At 43.8% G+C, this 19,454-nt stretch overlaps 1 protein-coding gene and 1 long non-coding RNA gene across 4 annotated transcripts in view; both read right to left on the bottom strand.

Annotated features, from left to right (window-relative positions):
- LOC142834853 (TATA box-binding protein-like 1) overlaps positions 1-7,359 on the bottom strand; it is a 29,480-nt gene extending 22,121 nt beyond the window's left edge. Inside the window, exon 1 of one of the 3 annotated variants that reach the window (XM_075947777.1) lies at positions 7,238-7,359. Coding sequence is in view for 1 of the 3 variants with exons in the window: in XM_075947762.1 (XP_075803877.1) it covers positions 6,554-6,675 (122 nt within the window). In the remaining 2 variants the exon portion in view is untranslated. Of the gene's footprint in view, positions 1-6,553; positions 6,886-7,237 lie in introns of those variants that run through there. The other 2 variants (XM_075947769.1, XM_075947762.1) reach the window with 2 other exon arrangements.
- A 3,545-nt stretch (positions 7,360-10,904) lies between these two features.
- On the bottom strand, positions 10,905-19,213 carry LOC142834822 (uncharacterized). The gene is made up of 3 exons (XR_012907684.1): positions 19,008-19,213; positions 14,527-14,736; positions 10,905-12,867 (listed from the first exon to the last, which is right to left on the bottom strand). It is a non-coding gene; the product is annotated as an uncharacterized LOC142834822 (long non-coding RNA).
- Positions 19,214-19,454: the final 241 nt, after the last annotated feature.

Here is a 19,454-nt window from a genome sequence, read left to right as displayed (position 1 = left end):
CTGCCTGAAGATACAGGTAAGGAGCTGTACAAGATACACAGCAGCTATAGGCAAGACAGCGAGAAAGGCTCTAGGGCTCCAGAGAAGAGTCTGGCAAATCAAAGGAATGGGGTGAGTCCTGGTCCACAAAAGCTTCAGTTTACTGAGTTATCTGAGGTTCAGAGAAACTATAACCCATCTTCATCTATAAGCCTGGGTTATAGATTAGCTTTATATCCTTGTATCTGTACAGCAACATCTGGTCCACAAACAGTCTGGTGGGAAGAACACTGGGGAAACACTAATGGTGTGTCAGAACTAGCTCAATACCAGCAAGTTTTGCTGTAAAGAGCCAACAATGGCATACTGGAGTCAGTCAGTCAGTCTCTCTTGCCACTCACCCTTCTTTCTGAGACTGGGTGTCAATATGGAGCCCTGGCCTCAAGCTCAGATATCCACCTACCTCTACCGCCACTAGATTAAAGGCAAGAACTAACAAGCCAGGCTCAGGACTTGCATTCTTAGAAGTATTCCAACACTGTTCGCAGAGTATCTAAAGTTAAAGGAGCTATAAACCTATATGGGTTTTTGCTGGTATTGTCTGGTTTTGGCATAAAAGTCACAATCATTTCTTCTCACCTCCCCCACAATATATCTGAGAGCCATTCATGTGGCTATGAAAATTCAATTCAATCAATACAATCAATACAGGGTGGATTCAGAATAATCTAGTTGCTCAACTAAATCAACAGGAGCAACCTGACTTCACTTCCGTTAATCAAGAAAACAAAAGTCTTATCTCTGAATATAAACAGATTTGCTAATCTCACGTGTAAAATGTAACTGAAACATGGAAAAAGGAATTATGGAACTATACTGTTACATATTTAAAATATTATGCAACTTGCTTATTGTTATTTGTGTGTGTGTGTGTGTGTGTGTGAGAGAGAGAGAGAGAGAGAGAGAGACAGACAGACAGACAGACAGACAGACAGACAGACAGACAAAGAGTCTTGAGGATTAAACTCGGCCTCACACATGTCAGGCAATAACTACCACTGAGTTGAAGCATCAGCTAAGACACTTTAAATGATGGTATAGTATGTATCTTACAAAAATATTACTTTGACCAAAAACAAACAAACAAACAAAACAGGACTTAGATATTAGACAAAATAGAGGACAAGAGTCTGATATCCTTTTCTTTTTTAAGCAAAACCGCTTTTTGACACAAGGCCTTGCTCTAGCTAGCTAGAACTCAGTGATTCTCCTGTCTCAGTCTTTTTCTGGATACTGCGATTACAGGCATGCTCCAACAGCCTCAGCTAACATTTTTTTTTAGTAGTTTCAAATGTTCAATTAAACTAAAAGACTTGGACTTAACTTTAAATTAGCTATCTTGATAGTTAACTATAAATTATCAAATTATTTCTCTGATTAGGTAGCCTCAATGTTTGGTATGAGCATTACCACAAAAGAAAAAAAGTTGTTCAGTTGTAAAGCCTCTGTAATCATTGGCAGAGAGCAACAGCTTCAGCTACTTCTAAATTTCTAAGAAAGCTACTATTTTACAACAATTATAGTGACAGGGAAAACTCAAATTAAATGACTGATATGGGCACTTATAAATCTCAAGTTTATCACCAATTAAGGTGTACAAGTAAAAAGAATGTCTTCTAAAGAAAGACTAATTCCCCTAATGAATCAACAGGGCTATTTCTTTCATTCAGAAGTACTATACAGCAAAACAGTCGGGTCCACAGGGAAACAGCATTTCAATAGCTGTAACCCGGAGCCAGACCACGCTTTGTTGGTCTGCCTTTACTTAGCCCATCTGCCATAAGTAATAACCAGATGCTCGGGTGACAATTACAGATTTTAAAAAGTAGTCCCACCCCCCCCCCCCCCGACCTGCCAACACACACACACTAAAACCTAACAGCAGAGATGAGCTCAACAGCCTGAGATCAAACGGAACTTCAATAATGTAACAGAAAGTCCGGAACACAAGGAGGAATCGAGCGATCTGATGGGTCCCTTAAACACTGTAGCATCGCAGCTCACAACACCTGCTCAAGTGCTTAGTCCTCACAGCAACCCTTTAAGTACTCCAGACATTAACTTCATATTGCAGACAAGGAAACTGGGGCTTCGGGGGTGAAAGACACATCTCAAAATGATGTCATATCACTAACAAAAGCAGAACTGTGATGTTGAACACAGGCGGCTGCAGGGTAGGCAGAGTCCATACGTTTAAATGCTGTACCAGTAACACTGAACCAATCCTGATCAAGTTACTGCCTTACAACTAAAAGCAGAAGGAAGGCTAACCCCTTAGAAACTACTTAATTCATGTTTTACGTCTAAGATGCTATACATCTTTACCTAGTGAGTAAATCTTACTATCATCCAGGCCAATCTTCATACGGAGCTGTCTTTCTTGCTAGACACCGTTAGTACTGTCAATCACAGGTCATGAGAAAACTCTATCCTTAACACTCTTCTGTGTGCGTATATAGATGTGCATGTATGGATCTGCATATGCTACAGCATGGAGATCAGAGGACAACCTCTTTTTTAAGGCAGCCTCTCTTTTGAGTCATTGCCACCTATGCCAGCTAGCTGGCCCACGTCTTCAGTTTCTGCAACCCTCTCAGCCATAGGACTGCAAGGCTTACAGACACACTACCTCATCTGGCTTCCTGTGGATTCTGGGGATCAGGCCCTCCCACATGCAAGCCAAGCTATCCCCACTGAGCTATCTCCCAGGACCTCAGCGTTCTTTCTAATGCTAGCACTACAGTTACAATGAGTTGTAGTCAAACTTCTGTACTGCAGAGGAGGGGGTGCTCATGTTAAAGTGTCATTGACCTCATGTGAAGAGAGATCTAAACTGCCCAAGAGAACGCTTTGATGTAATTTTTGAACATTTAATAAGTTCCCTGTTTCCTTGCACAAATCCAGCCATTTAAGACAAATTATCTTGTTACCATTTAGTCACAAGTAAGACCTAGAGAGCAGAGTTGCCATACTTCTGGAATCTTCACACTATAGAACAACACCTACTCCACACTGCTTTCTAAAGGAAAAACACAATGCATCATAATACAAAAATCACATTTGTCAAGATGTCTGCAAAGACCCCAGGTGCCTCGACAATCCCTGCATCTACCACTCCAGCTGTGGTAGTCAGCCGTTCTTTAAATTGCCTGGACTCGTTAAAACAAAGTCCTAGTCATGGATGACACTCTGGGTGCTTGGAACTTGCAACACTGCACAGAGAAGAAGTTGGAATGTTATTACAAGGGGAAAAACTAGGTCCAGAAAGGTTCTTCTCTGGGTTCCAGTCCTCACACTACAAAACACCTCTCCTTCATCCACTAGAAAGCCCAATACTGCAATAGAAGTAAACATGTTATCTCCAATCTAGTAAACAGACTAATCTTCAAAATCCACATGTAGAGGATATGAACACACAATATGATGATGACTCATCGTGCCGACCCTCTAGAAGCTTTGTTATGAGGCAGAAAGGCATCTGCACACCAACTATTACGGTACTAATGAGTATGTAATACAATATCCAAAATTCAAAGACACATCAGTTGTGTTACCCGTGTCTGTCACCTCTCTGTCATCTACACTTGAAGTGGCACCAGTCAATAAAAAGAGGTGAAGCAAAATGGAAAGAAATTTCAATGAAATTTTATAGTTCAAGTGTCAGCTAAAAATCTCGAGACAATGAAAGTTTTAATCTAGAGACTTAACAAAAATTTCCTACTCTAAACTCTTTCAAAATCAATTCAAGCTTTATTTTTCATAGTAATAATTTCATCACATGGTTGATGATGCAACAGAAAGAAATCAATCACCAGGTACTCAGCTGCCTCCTTTGTTTAGAACGTCTCATGCCCACTCAACCACATTATAGAGAATTTGCTAACTCTTAAATAATGGCACATTTCTGATGAGAAATGACATATTCCAAAATATTGTTATGTTCCATGATCTGTTGTACTTTATAGCAAATTCTGCAAGTTCTACTCACAGCTATACCTACAAAAAATTTTTCTTACTATTTCACACCTGAAAAAAAAGTATGGAAATCACTTATGCACATCCCTCAAAACTGCAAAAATGTAGTTTTAGTCAAATATTCAGATGCAAAATGGTAAGAAAAGATGGTGTTAAAAATCACTTTAGACTAAGAGCTAAAAAATCCTAGGTTTAGTTTATAACACACAATAGGATCTATAATACCTTTTAATCCTTCAAAAAAAAGTGATTGTCTATAGTAACAGTAGTGCCATATGGGCTTCTAAACACCTTTTACGATGAAGAGCACAAATATTTTCATAAGGTTTATTTCAATATAATCTTTTGAGGTAGAATGGATTTCCAGCTAACAGTTATTCTGAAAGAACACAGACCTATCCACTCCAATTCTCCAAATAAAAGGATTCCTACGAAAATGCATCAAAGTTCCATTAATGAAAACATACACAAGCCCAGGGCATGCGGTTTCAACTCCTTAAGAAGCAGAAAAAAAAAATACAAAAAATATAAAAACTCAGTTGTGATCAGGACAGAAGGGAAAAGAGAAAGTAAGAACATGAGAGTCTGGGCCAATACCACAGAAAGCAGAAACTGAACTAATCAAAGGAGGAAGCCAGAACTGACCTGCATTCGGGGACCACAGGAGACAGAGGTCTTGGCAAACGGTCCAGCTCTACAGGACTGCTGTCTGAAGGCAGTTCTGAGGTGGGGGGTGTTCCTTATACACACCGTGAATAGACCCCAGAGCTCAGTACCACAGCATCCAGTGGGGTGATCCCCAACCAGCCTCCACAGAAGCAGCCTCACTTCGAAAATCCTGACTTTTTCATCTCAAGCATTTTAAAACCTAATTTGTTTTCCGATGTTCAAATTTCCAATCCTTTTAAAAAGAAACTGTTCATCTCCTTGTAAACCTACAAGTACTTCAGCTAACAACACTGACCCAAAAGTCCTGGTTAGATGCTTAAAATGAAAACACATGACTGAGAAAAGTGTACCCGGTCTGGTTCTTGTTCAAGAAAGCACACAACAGCAGCTGATTACAGCTTCTGGCACTCATTTTGGGAGCACAGAGTATAGGAGAGGACCGGGGGCAATGATGACATCCTTTGGCTTAGGAGAAGCCAGGCTTAGCAAGGGACAAACTGAACTCGTGGTTGACACATTGCCTTTATGAATATCAGCGTTGTTTCCATCAGTAACCTTCAACTCTGTACGAAGAGCTTTGTTCCTACTGACCACAAAAACGTTATTGCTGGAGAGCATGACCTTTCTTGTACCAGAGACACTTCCCTTACCGATGGAAAATTCAGCTTTATTTTGCTTTCTGAGACAGATATATAGCTCAGGAAAACCTGGAACTTATTATTATGTACCCCAAGTGGGCCTTGGCCTCAATCCTCCTGCCTCAGCCTCCCAAATACTGGGATCACAGACATGTGCCACTACACCTCATATAACATGATTTAACAAAGCATAACACAAGTAGTTCGTGACGAAGGGCTGAGAAGCACAAGCTGATGAATATTTAACAGGGCATAGCCAAACCCTAAATACTTCTTTCAACCTGACTGTGCTTCATGTCACTTCTTGATTTGAATGGACTGCTATTTTCTCAAACTTGGAAAGAGACTGCAAATTACGGCCAGAAAACTGGATGCCCTTCTTACATTTCCCCTTTGCAATTACCCAGGGAATCTGTTATGGTTACACAAACAAGTCGCAATTCTAAGGCATTCTTCTTAACCATAAACACACAAGTCCACACTAGCCACTGCCAGTGTCGCTCTAGAGCTGCAGGTGACAGATGCAGTCACAGAGCTCACAGATGTGGACCGGCTGCAGCTTGCCTCTCGATGCAATGTGCACACTGGCAGAGCCTGCAGATGCACAGCTCGGCAAAAAGGGGGCTTTTCTATTTCAGTCATTTCCTATTTTATTTACTTTTAGGACCGGTCCTGGCGATTATGAAGCGATTATTCCCCCCCTAACCCACTCTCATCCCTGCACAAACCCTAGGCACAATTCATTTTCTCTTCCCGCCTTCCAGATCCGTTTTCCCGAAGCCTAATTCGGTTCCTACTATTATTATAAAGCGGGCCTCCGGGCAAGTGCCAGAAGCAAGAGGCGACCGCGCCGCTATTTGGGGGTTGCCTTCGAGTCGCTGCACAGGGGCCGCCGCAAGTTTTCTGCGAAGCATCGGACCCCTCGCAGAGTAGCCTGGCTGGCTCCTCTTTTTCCCCAGGGGCGGACTCCATGACGGGGACCATCCCGGCCGGTCTTCCGCGGCCAGGCAGGGGCGCCCCACCCCCACCCCGTTATCCTTACGGGGGATGCCCAAGCCGCCCGACCAGTCCTCTTCACTAGCCCGTGGCACTCCCCTGCTCGGGTCCCCGCCCTGCACAGCCCACCGCAGCCCGGCCGGCGCGCGGACACCCCGTCGGCCGCTCTCGGGCCGCCCCGGGGCCCGCCTCCCCACTCAACCGCCCCCCCTCTCCGGATCACCGACGGGGGTTACCGTGGGAAGACGGGGCGGTCGCAGAGGACGCGGCGGCAGCGCTGCTGCCGGTTGCGTCGGACGCGGAGGAAAAGCTGGAGGACAAGGATCAAGATGAGGCGGGCCCGCTCCCCAGTCTCCATGGAACTCCCGCCCCGGCCCGTTGCTAGGAGCCCCCGAGGCTCGGGCTCCGTCTTTCGTGCTTTGTTGTTCCGGGTACAGGGCGGCCGCAGCTTCCCCGCGACAATAAATAGACTAGACGCGGGGGAGCATCGAGACGGCGCGCGGCGGCTAGAGCGCCGCCAGGCCCGGGCGCTCCAAGGATCCTCGCTAGCCGCTCACTTCCGGCTCTCGCTGCTCCCCCCCCCCTCCCGGCCCCGTGCCCTAGCTCCGGGTCTCCTTCCTCCTTCCTGGGGCTGCAGAGGCGGCTCTTCAGCCCACGGGCTGATCCAGGCGGAAGTGGCCGGAGGGCGTTAGGAGCGCAGGCTGCACTTCCCTGAGGCTCGCCCGGAGAGATTTTTGAAGGCCTGGGTTTGTTTCCCAGCTGATTGCTGGCCAGCCGCTTAGCCTAAATGGGCTTTGATGTTTTGCTGTTTTGCTTTGTTTCCTTAAACCGGAACCCATAGGTTCTATACAAAAGAGCTCAGCTAACAGTCGCGGGACCCTGGTCCTGACCCGGGAGGTGGCAGGGGTCCCCGGCCTTACTCAGCGTGGGCTCGGCGGGCCCTGCAGAAGCGTGTCCGTCGGACGGCCGCAGCGGGGCAGGCTGGACGCTGGAGATGCACACTCTCTGGTTTGAACGGCCGCACCGGGCCGAGTGAGCCCTCGGGACCCTCGGCGCGGCGTGAGCGGTGCTGCCCACGGAGCGAGGCTTCTAACGGCCCCGGAGCGCCGCCGCGCGGTCAGGCCCTCTTCCCGCGCTGCATAGCCTCGGCCGGTGGTGGTGGACAGCGGGGCAGCCTGGATTTTGTAAAAGGCCACGCGAGTCGTGTTCCCAAATGGTTTGGCCTCTGACTGGGGCCTCTTGGCCTTTTGAAAATGACTTGGGCTGACTTCTGAGGGTTTGGGAGTACACAACCACTTGAGAATTTAATGATTTGAGCAGTAGCCAAGGATGCCTGTTTATCTTTTCTCCCTGCTCCTAAGTGTACACACACAAAAGCGTTTGAACATTTTAAAACCCAGTAGGACAGATTTGTTTCTGTTCTCATACTGATTTATTTGGGGGCATTGTTGAATAGCTGTATCTTGTGTGGGATAGAATGGACAGGAAGCTGGGTGAGAAAGCCATGTCTGTGGAGACGGATTTTGACAGATCTCAAAGGAATGGGACTGAGACCAGAAGGAAAGGGATGTTGAGGTGTGGCTAGCTGCGGTGTTAAAAGGAACAGGGCATAGCCAACATAGCTAGGAAGGAACCGCTGGAGATAAAGTTGGAGGGGGCTGAGACCTGAAACCATCAGTGTCTTACAGACAGGAGTTTGCATTTTCTTCCAAATGCTAGGGAAAGTGAGATTTTGTCCTGGAGAGTGACAGGGTATGATTTACCAAGGAAATGGCACCAGAAACGCTCCTTTTCCAAGAACAACTGTCCCTGCTTAGAAGGCAATTTTACAACAATGGTGACTGATTCTAAGGTCTTTTTGAGATGCTTGCCTTCAAGGAGCCCAGCAGGATACCCGGAAGGCAGCGGGTCTGTTATTTTCAGTCGCCTTTTATTATAACCAAGGAGCCTCTTTGTAGAACTGGATCGTCTCCCTGTTAGTTAGTTCCATTAGCTGTGGTACTGATTTTGATTGTTAGCCTGATTGGATCATTCTTAACCCTAGATGAATAGTAAAGCTAACAGTGTTTCTGATGGTACCTCCAGAGACAAATAGATTGCTCTCTCAATAGGTTCATTATGGTATGAGAGCATTATTTGGTGGTAGGTGAGGCCTGCTTACAAGAAGTAGGTCATTGGTTGTGTCTTTAGGTGATGTAACTTACTCTGGCTCCTTCATCACTTTTCTTCATAGAAAGATGGTGGAAACTCTGCTACCAGGCACTCTGGCCATGATGGACGGACACCTTTGAAATCATCTTCCTTCCCCCTTTCGTGTACTCCCAGACAAAAGTAACTAATCTGACCATTGCACATTAATAACTGGAATACTTCGGTACTATCATACTGTCCCATATACCGTCCTTCTGACCAAGAAATTCCCCTCTAGTGAAAGCAGCAAGACAGTATCGTTTCTGCTCTTGTAATGTGCCACCATGTGGTGTGCTCAGAAGACTGGTGTGAAGTGGCGATTTGTAGCCCATTTTAAACCAAGTACCTTCATTAACACAGATACTGACACCTAAAGAGAGTTACAATTATCTTAACAGTGTGCTCAACCCTCCTAATGGGGCAACCCTTCAATATAGTTCATGCTGTGGTTACCCTAACCATAAAACTACTTCGTAGCTATAATTTTGTTGTTAGGCATCATAATGTAAATATGTTTGGAAACAGAGGTTTGGCAAAGGGGTTGGGACCCACAGGTTGAGAACCATTGCTGTAAGTATAGCTCTCACTGAATCAAGGACTGATGAACAGTGAGTGACACCCTATTTATTCTAGACTGGAAAAGCTAGCAAGCTCATTGGTTAGATGCCTGTAACTGTAAATGTAACATACAGACCATGATGGTTAATAGTGACTGTCCTCTTGGTAGGGTCGAGAATCATCTAGGAGACAGACCTCTGACCTTGCCTGTGAGGGAGTTTCTAGATTGGGTTGACTGAGGTTAAATGACACTAAACATTGTTGTGGAATTGTTGGAGGAATTAGGTTCTTGGTTCCCAGCCACCCTGCTAGTTTAGACCCGAAATAATCACACAGAAACTGTATTAATTAAGTCACTGCTTGGCCCATTAGCTCTAACTTCTTATTAACTAACTCCTACTTCTTAATTTAACCATTTCTAGTAATCTGTGCTTCACCACAAGGTCGTGACCTACCAGCAAAGTTTCAGCACATCTGTCTCCGGTGACTCCATGACTTCCCTCACTCTGCTTTCCTTCTCCCAGCATTCAATCCAGTTTTCTCCACCTACCTAAGTTCTACCCTATCAAAAGGCCAAGGCAATTTCTTTATTCATTAACCAATAAAAGCAACACATAGAAGGACCTCCCACACCATGGAATAGTTGAGTAAATTGTGATATCTTGTTTGTAATCTCACAGAGAAACTTGCTGAAGATCAGAGTTCAGAGCTAAGTCACTAGCTAGCCATAGGAGCCCAGCAGTGGTGGCACACACCTTTCATCTCGGCACTCAGGCGGCAGAGGCAGACAGATCTCTGTGAGTTGAAGGCCACCCTGAGCTACACAAAATTGATCCAGTCTAAAAGAGAAACATCTGGGCAGTGGCGGCTCGCACCTTTAATCCCAGTACTAGGGAGATGGAGACAGAAAGGTATATAGTGGGGCAGAGAGAGGAATATAAGGTGGGAGGAGACGAGCTCAGTTTCAGTCAGGTTTGGTGGAGACAGATGCAGTCTGAGGAGCAGTCTGACACAGCAGTCTAAGGAAGCTGTCAGTTTGAAGACACAGTCTGAGGAGGCAGTCTGAGAATAGGATTGCCCTAGAGGTAAGAAATCTAGTGGCTGACCTCTATGCTCCTCTGATCCTTCAGCTTCCATCCCTGATAGCTGTTTCTGGGTTTTCATTATTAAGAACAGTTAGAATTCATGCTACAATTTTACCTTACCTGCCTAAGAAAACTGATTGGTTCAATAAAGAGCTGAATGGCCAATAACTAGGCAGGAAAGGTTAGGTGGGACTTCCAGGCAGAGAGAAAGGAACTCTGCGAAGAAGAGAGGAGGGAGACACCAGAGAGACATGGAGGGAGTCAGACATACAGAATGGAAGAGAGGTAAAAAGCTATGTGGCAGAATGTAGATTAATAGGAAAAGGTTAATTGTAAGTTATTAGAGCTAGTTGGAAACAAGCCTAAGTTAAGGTCCAAGCTTTCATAATGTCTCCATGACATTTGGGGGCTGGCAGTCCCAAAACAAAGTCAAATGTTGCTTGCTACAAAATGTGGGTGACACCATTCTACATGCTGGGTACTGGACTGAATTAAAGGGAGAGAGCTGGCTGACTGCTGGCGTCCATCTCTCTCTGCTTCCCAACTTTGGATTTCATGTGACTAGCTGCCTCACGCTCCTGTCATTATTTCGTGCCATCATCAGAGGATTTGCCCTCAAACAGCGAGTCCAAATAACCCCTCTTCCCTTGTTTTTGTCAGATGCTTTGTTACAGCCTTGAGAAGAGTAATTAGTACATAGACTAAAATCACTACAAGCCGTTCCAGTCAGCAATGAAATAAGTACGGAAATATAAAGGGATGTGCCAAATTTTTAATAATTTCATATCACAATTTTGTATGTATAAAAGCAGTTATAGACAGTGTTTTAGTAAGTAAAAGAAAAACTACAAAAAATGTATTCTTTACTACAGACATCTTAAGATGACTGTCATCCTCAGTAAGTCTTACTGTAAGGAACTTAGATCTTAAAACGAGGCTACTGGAATGTGCAGGCTCTTCTCGCCTCCTGTAATCCTGCAAGAGACAGGCAATAGGATGGAAATTATGTCATATCTTTTGGCACAGTTCTTTTTGCCAGTGGACTAGTTAATCTGTACTGGTGGCATCAGGTATCTACGGTGCCCATTAGAGCACGTAGGCTTTTTGTCTCCCATCAAGTTAGTGTAAACGATGATGTGGAGACCAGGCAGTAGTTGGGTCAGAGATCCTTCACTCCTCAGGAGTCCACCTCAAAGTGTTCTGTGCTCCTCACCATAAACACAGTCCCTTCCATTACACCAGTTGAGTGGTAACCAGCTTGTAGGCTGGAGTACGATGCTATACCCAAGCTTCATAACACCAGCATGTCCCCTCTCCTACCTCCCAGAGAGTCCACGACAAAAGCCACTGAACTAAGCTCCCTGGAAACTGGCTAGTTTCTAAGAGACAGAAACGAGAGGGAGAAGATTCAGGCTCAAAATTCATGACTCTGAGATTTCTGGTAACAAGCTGATAGAGTTCCTCAAATGTCATTAGCTGACAGTCATGGGAAGTTCTAAGGCATTTCTAGAAAGTTCTCAGTGGTGCAAAGTTTGCTGAAGGTGGTCCGCTTCCCAAGGGCAATGTCTCCAGGCTTCAGACCTGTCAAGTAGAAGGATGAGTGATGTTACATTCTTACTGGGTTTTTGAGGCAGAATCAAGCTTGGAACTCTGATTGGGTGACTGGAGATCTTGTCCTCCTGTAGACGTGCAGCCCTTACTTCCTTTCCTCTTGTTGGGGAAAAGCTTACAATGGTCATCCCGTCACTTGCTGCTCCTCCTCGTTTCCATCTTCTTTAGCACACACACAGTTGTATAGTGACGATGAATCCATTACTCATCATTCGGCCACAACTGGAGCCGATCAAAATGGACCGTGTTCAGAGATTTCTGAATTTGAGCTTAAATTCGGTAGCTGGATGAGTTTTCTTCTACTGAGGATGAGGGGCATGTTTGTGGTGGCACACCGGAGAGCTGATTGACATTGAGCAGAACTGCCAGTGAGTGAGTGTGCGCATGAGCCAGCGTGCTTACACACACCCCTTACGTCACAGCACACAGTGCGAGGAACCTTTCGCGAGTCAGTTCTTTCCTTCCATGTAGATCCCTGGGATTGAATTTAGGCTGTCAGGTCTGGAAGCAGTGCCTTTAACCCATTTGAGTAGCCCAGGAAAACATTTTCCTTGGAACCTTTTTTAGTTTTCTTCTTTTGGGGAGAGAGCTCCTGTCTCTTTTGAGGAAGTCCTTCTCACTTCTGGCCCCCAGTCTATGAACACTCAAACAACACTTCCCTAATTATTAGAGAAGTGGGTTTCTCACCCGATCTGGCCAACTAGATAGGAACTTTGTGCCATAAATTGATTTTTTGCCTCTCAATTCTAAATTAATTTTTATTCCCACTTGGTAAAGAGGAATCTAGAGCAGTGGTTCTCAGCCTTCCCAATGCTGTGACCCTTTAATACAGTTCCTCATCTTGTGGTGACCCCACCAACCATAAAATTATTTTGTTACCACTTCATAACTGAAATTCTGCTACTGATATAAATCATAATGTAAATATCTGCTAAGCAGGATAGCTGATATTCCACACCAAAGGGGTCACAACCTACAGGTGAGAACTACTGATCTAGATCCTTCGAGTCCCTTTTGTACTAGCCACCACAAGGCTGGATTTCTGTTGGTTGAGAGTGCTGAAGATAATAAAGGTTTCTTCTTACAGTATGTCCCCGAATAGAATCCTGTAGTGGAGAAAGAAGACCTTGTTAGAACTCACCGGCGGTATCCCAGGTGACATTCCCAGCCCTCTCTAGGGGTCTGATGGACAGTGGTAAAGTCTCCACGTCAAGAACTTGAAACAGTATTTGTTTGGTGCAGTATGCCAAAAGTGAAAGATAAAGCTGGCATAATGACACGCATCTGTCATCTTCACAGAGCCTAAAGCAGGAGAACCACTCGAGTTGAGGAGTCAGGGCCACACTGGGTAACATAACAAGAGCTTGTCTAGGAAAAACAAACACAAACATGACTGGAATGAGCTAAAACCAGCTGCTAATGGTGTCTAGAAGGTCAGCAGTTTGGAAGGAATGAGACAAGACTGGGAAACAGATGTCAGGGAAGTCCGTGAAAGAGTTATACGGGGGTTTTCTGAATGGGTACAAACTGTAAAACTATTTGTCTTCCAGCTGAATTCACACTACAGATACCCACCGTAGAGAAGACTGCTAATCAGGCAGAGATACAGGGTCACATTAGCCAGATGACGGTCAGTGTCTTTGTCCAGCCATCTCACTGCTGAACGAAGGGACCATTAAGCAGAATGGGCAGAGTAGTTTGGAAGGAGGCTATACATGTGCTCAGCAACATGAACTTTCCCTTAGCAGGGGTCACCTTGGCAACACTACTGCCAAGTGCTTAATCTGTCAAGAGCAGGGGACAGCATTGAGTCTCTAATATGGCACCATTCCCAGGGCCGATGAGCTAGCCATCTGGTGGCAGGTTGATTATACTGGATCTCTTCCATCATGGAAGGAACAAAGATTCGCCCTGATTGGAATGATCACATATTCTGGAAACGGTTTTGCTTTTACTGCTCATAATCTTTCTGCCAGCTCCACTATCTGTGAGCTCACAAGCTGCCTTAACTAGCAGCAGTGTGTTCCCGTCCACATTACCTCTGACCAGACCACTCATTTCAGAGCAAGGGAATTAATTGGGCTGGCCACACACACCACTGGGAAGCAGCTGGCTTAAGTGAATGGTGAAATGACTCATGGAAAACTGAGTTATGATCCTAGCTGGAGATAGTACTTGGGAAAAATGGGATTCTGGTTTCAGGTCACATCACACCGTCTCGCCCATAAAAAGCAATGCTTGCATCAAGATGTTGGCCTGACAGTGGCTTATCTACAGTGCTATCTAATAAGCTCCTCATTTTCTTCTTTGCCTGGGAACCCTGGCTGCTGCAGGTTCAGAAAACAGGCCCGGGGGAGAATGCTTTCTATCAGGTGATGCAACACCAATTACATGAAGGCAGGAGACTGCCGCCCTGCTATTTTGGGTTCTTTACACAATGAACGCAAAAGGCTAAACCGGAATTATTCTACTTACTACACAGCGTAACTGATGCCAATGTTTTAAGAGGAAATTTGCTTGTTTCTATGTGGTGGAGGCCAGAGGACAGACTGGACCAAGGGCATCATCTTAGTGCCACCAATATTAGAGTCAGGGAAAATGGCAACAACCTCAAATAAAACACAAGGTATCTGAGGGCCTGGGCCTTTCCAAATAATTTGGGTTACTTCATAGACAAAGGATTTTTAGCAGCCGAAGTTCTGGCTGAGGGCATTGGAAATACAGAATGATAAGATGAAAGGGCACAGTATCGATTACAGGCTCACCAGGCAAGAACTGTAGAAACAAAGGCCACGGCGTCCTTGTAAATTTGCTATTGCTCCGTGTACCTGTTCGCATATACCAGCTGTGGGCTCTGTCTTACCACTCTGTGTTCGAGTTGCTCCTTGGGCTGTTTCCCAAGGTGGTTATGACAAAGTGCCACCAGCTTAGTGACATGGAGAATGTGTTCTCTAGTCATTCTGGAAGCCAGGAATCTGGAATGGAAGTGTCAGCAGGATTAGTTCCTTTCATACGGCGTGGGGGAGAATATGTTACATGCTTTTCTTCTCCATTCTGTTGGCTGCCTGGCAGTGCTTGGCATTCTTTGGCTTGGTTATATCACTCTTGTCTCTTTCCATCTCTGCATCTTTTTCCATCCTCCCCTCCTCCCAGAATCTTTTCTTATAGAAACACGCCCTTGGCTTAAGGACCCACCCTGTACTTCAGAGTGATCGCACCTCAAGATTTCAGTCCAGTTCCAAAGTTCCTTGTAGGGGAAGCCCAGCCAATCACCTTGTTTGTAGGGCGTGATCCCTTTAGACTAATATTGACTTATAAAGTCTTGCAGGTGTGCTCCCCGCTTCCTCTTTGTTTTTCCTGTGCTTAACGGGAACTCTGGCTTTGTAAGTCCCCCTTTTCTTACCCTTATTAAAGCTGAATATTTTATAATAAAGCTAGTCTGGTTATTTCTATCGACCACCCGCCAACAGTTCCTGTTTCCAAGTCAGCTTCCAGCCACAGGTTCAGGGGTTAGGGTTTCACTATATTTGTTTAACGGCTTTATTTGTTTATTGAGAAGTTTTGACATTTGATTTAATTAACCAACTGCAAGTGTGCACATGACTGGATGTGAGTTTTTTCAGAAATGAATGCAAGCATTAGCTCTTTTGTTCGTTTTCTTTTTCTGGAACAGAGTCTTGTGTAGCCCAGGTTTACCTCAAATTTACTATGTAACCAAGGATAACCCAGAATTCCTAACCCTTCTACTTCTCTGCCTTCCAGTGCTGCTGGGTTATACTTATGAACTATCATACCTGATTTGTAATACTTATGTTTTATTGATTTTGTTAATTTAATTGAATTTCAGAAGGACAATGAAGTAAATACACGTTGCTAAACTAAAAAGTACAGTTGAACATTTTTATACATTAAATGAATAGCCGAAGTTAAATTCTAAAATTCCTTCCTTCCTTCCTTCCTTCCTTCCTTCCTTCCTTCCTTCCTTCCTTCCTTCCTTCCTTCCTTCTTCCCTTTTCCTTTGTTTGAGACAGGGTCTCTGGCTGTCCTGGAACTTGCTTTGTAGACTAGGCTGGCCTTGAACACACAGAGATCCACCTGTCTCTGCCTCCCAGATGCTGGGATTAAATGCATGCACTACTGTTCTTAGCTCCAAGATTACTTTAAAATACATAGAAAATTATTTTGAAGATGCATTTTTCCCTCTCGTGGTGGGGAAATTACCCACTCTATTTCTAAACTAGAAACTTAGTTATATATCCTGACAATGCAATGTGTTGGAGGAAATGGAGGTTGATAGAAGAGTCCTTGGGCCTTGTGCTTTGTGGGGAGGGTTAATTTCTTGTCTTGTTAAATAAGCAAACTCAAGCATTACTGCCCACAGGGGAATAAAACAGTGCATGAAATCCCTTCAGTAGAAGGAAGAAAAAGACAAACGAGTGAAATGAGTAAGGAGATGTACCGGAGACAAGAGCAGATAAAATAGACAGAATAGGACGAACAGAAATAAGTTATTAATAAATAGAAAGTGGAAATAACTTGTAAATTCCTGCAATCATAATGTGAGTCAATGGAGTAAATAGTCCTGTACCACAGAAAGTATGATTGTAATGGATTTAAATAATCCAACTATATTCTGTTGTGTGTGTTTACGTGAGTACTTGCACTCGTGTGATTGTGTGCATACATTTGAGAGTACTTGTGTCATAGTGTGTATGTGTGTGTGCAGATATACATTTAAGAGTACTTATGGAGTGTTATGTGTGTGTGCAGATATACATTTAAGAGTACTTATGGAGTGTTATGTGTGTGTGCGCAGATATACATTTAAGAGTACTTATGGAGTGTTATGTGTGTGTGCAGATATACATTTAAGAGTACTTATGGAGTGTTATGTGTGTGTGCAGATATACATTTAAGAGTACTTATGGAGTGTTATGTGTGTGTGCAGATATACATTTAAGAGTACTTATGGAGTGTTATGTGTGTGTGCAGATATACATTTAAGAGTACTTATGGAGTGTTATGTGTGTGTGCAGATATACATTTAAGAGTACTTATGGAGTGTTATGTGTGTGTGCAGATATACATTTAAGAGTACTTATGGAGTGTTATGTGTGTGTGCAGATATACATTTAAGAGTACTTATGGAGTGTTATGTGTGTGTGCAGATATACATTTAAGAGTACTTATGGAGTGTTATGTGTGTGTGCGCAGATATACATTTAAGAGTACTTATGGAGTGTTATGTGTGTGTGCAGATATACATTTAAGAGTACTTATGGAGTGTTATGTGTGTGTGCAGATATACATTTAAGAGTACTTATGGAGTGTTATGTGTGTGTGCAGATATACATTTAAGAGTACTTGGAAAGGTGTGAGTGTGGAAGTCAGAGGACAACTTGAAGGAACTGGTTTTCTTTCTTGATAAAATGGTTTCTGGAGATCATACTCTAGTGGCCAAGTTTGGTGGCAAGAGTCTTTACCTCCCAAGCCAGCTCATGAGTTGAAAGATTATTCTGTGGATTAGATAAATGAGTAAACAAAAAAGAATTTTATCACCTTCAAATTTGGTATATTCAAGAACAGAAATATGTAGGGCAGTGGGGATAATTTAATCAATAAAGCTCTTGTCACAAAAGCATAGGTTCCTAAGTTAGCGTCTCCTCCAACATGTTAAAAAGCCAGACATAGTGACCCACACCTGTAATATCTGGGCTGGGTCTGTAGAAAAAGGTATGTCCAAGGGTGGTTTTGGGGTTAGTCAACCAGGCCTAACTGTCAAACTGCAGGTCGTGAGAGATCTTGTCTCACAGCACAAGGTAGGTAGTGCCTGAAGAACCATGACATAGAGGTTGTCCTCTGGCTACTACTACTACTACTGCTACACACACAACACACACACACACTCACACACACGAACAAACAAATATACATTCGGCAGCACACACATATGCATACAGACACACTACAAAAGAATAGAAAGATGGGGAAAATTGAAAAAGAAGTCAGGTATAGTGATACACCTGTAGTCCAGCTACTTCAGAGGCTGAGACATGAGAATCATTTGAGACTAAGATTTGAGAACAAGATATTTGGGGAGGTGGAAATCCAGGAAAATTCTAGCATAAAATCTACTAGCCAGGGTCTGGAGAGATGACTCAATGGTTAAGGACACTTGTTACCCTTCTAGAGGATGGGTGTGGTTCCAGCACCCACATGGTAACTCACAAGTATCTGTAACTAGGGGATCCAGTGCTATCTTCTGGTCTCTGAAGGCACTACACATATGTGGTTCACAGCCGTGTTTGCAGACAGAGCACCAATGCACATAAAATTAAAAATAAATTAGTAACCTGATATGGCATGTCCTTTTGTTTATGTGTTGCTTATTGGTTGATGGATAAAGCTGTTTCTGCCAATGGCTTAGCAGAGTAAAGTCAGGCAGGAAATCTGAACAGAGATAGAGAGACAGGAGACACCGTGTAGCCACTGAGGGAGAAAGATGCCAGAACATTACCAGTAAGCCGCAGCCTCGCGGTGATACACAGATTAATAGAAATGGGTTAATTTAAGATGTAAGAGCTAGATAGAAATAGTCCTGAGCCATTGGCCAAACAGTGTGGTAATTAATATAGTTTTTGTGCGATTATTCAGGTCTGGGCGGCCAGGAAACAGAAGTGCAGTCTCCATTCACAGTAACTATCTTAACTTCTCACAAAATGAAAACAAATATAAATACAATGGGAAGTCAATATACATAAAATGAGAAATTTACAAAGGAACATCAGAGTGGCTAGCTAGCAGACGTTTCTGAATAAAATCCAGTTAACTTGTTTTTTATTTTAAAAAACAAGGCTTGAAATTTGCTGAATCCATCCCATTTAAGAAGTGAGGGAAAGAAAGACAAAGAAACTCTCTTAGAAAGTAGAAAGATATGGACCAAAGTTCAAGACACAGTGAAACAGAAAGAAGATTCTGTTAATTTTTTTTGATAAAAAGCAATAAAATAGGCAATGTTTGGAAGAGGCTGCCCAAGAACAACAAGAGATAAAGCCACAGTAAAACCAATTAAGGAAGAAAAAGGAGGCTTGGCAAATGTCAGATATGGCGAAGACCAAACAGATAAAAGGAACACCACGAACAACTTCATGCCAATAAATGTGAACATTTTGATGAAATAATAAAAAATAAGATAGCAAAATGACTCGGGAAGGAAGGACGGGATGTCTAGACTCTTGTAACTCACCAAGCATTCTGTTGAAGGCATCCGAAATGCTGAGGGTGGGCTGTAGAAGCTTTTCTTAAAAACACATACTAAGGAGAGAATAGGGTGAGACTCAAGACCAGAGAAGCACGAAGAGGAGCGAACAGCGCTCGAAAGCTTTCATGCTCTGCCGATTTTGAACTTTCATTTTTATTTCCTCTTTCAATGCAGTTGGCCGAGGTTACACAAAGCAGGAAGCTGAACCGAAGGGCTGCCTGACACTAGCTAGGACCTGGAAGGGATTGTATCCTGGGGTAAAAATGAACAGAAAGTGAACAAGCTTCTGATGCCCCTTGGAGGGCAGGGGGTTTCTTTCAACTTTGAGTAAGGTGGTCTCAGGTCTCTCTGTGGGAAGGTAGAGTCCTATTAGGCTTCAGATGTCACTGATGAAGACCTGTCCAAGCACTACTATTGATACATAATCAGTCA

Source organism: Microtus pennsylvanicus, chromosome 1 (genome assembly GCF_037038515.1).
Source record: "Microtus pennsylvanicus isolate mMicPen1 chromosome 1, mMicPen1.hap1, whole genome shotgun sequence".
NCBI lineage: Eukaryota > Metazoa > Chordata > Mammalia > Rodentia > Cricetidae > Microtus > Microtus pennsylvanicus.
The sequence above is the reverse complement of the archived record's forward strand: the minus strand, read 5'-3'. Positions and strand labels throughout refer to the sequence as shown.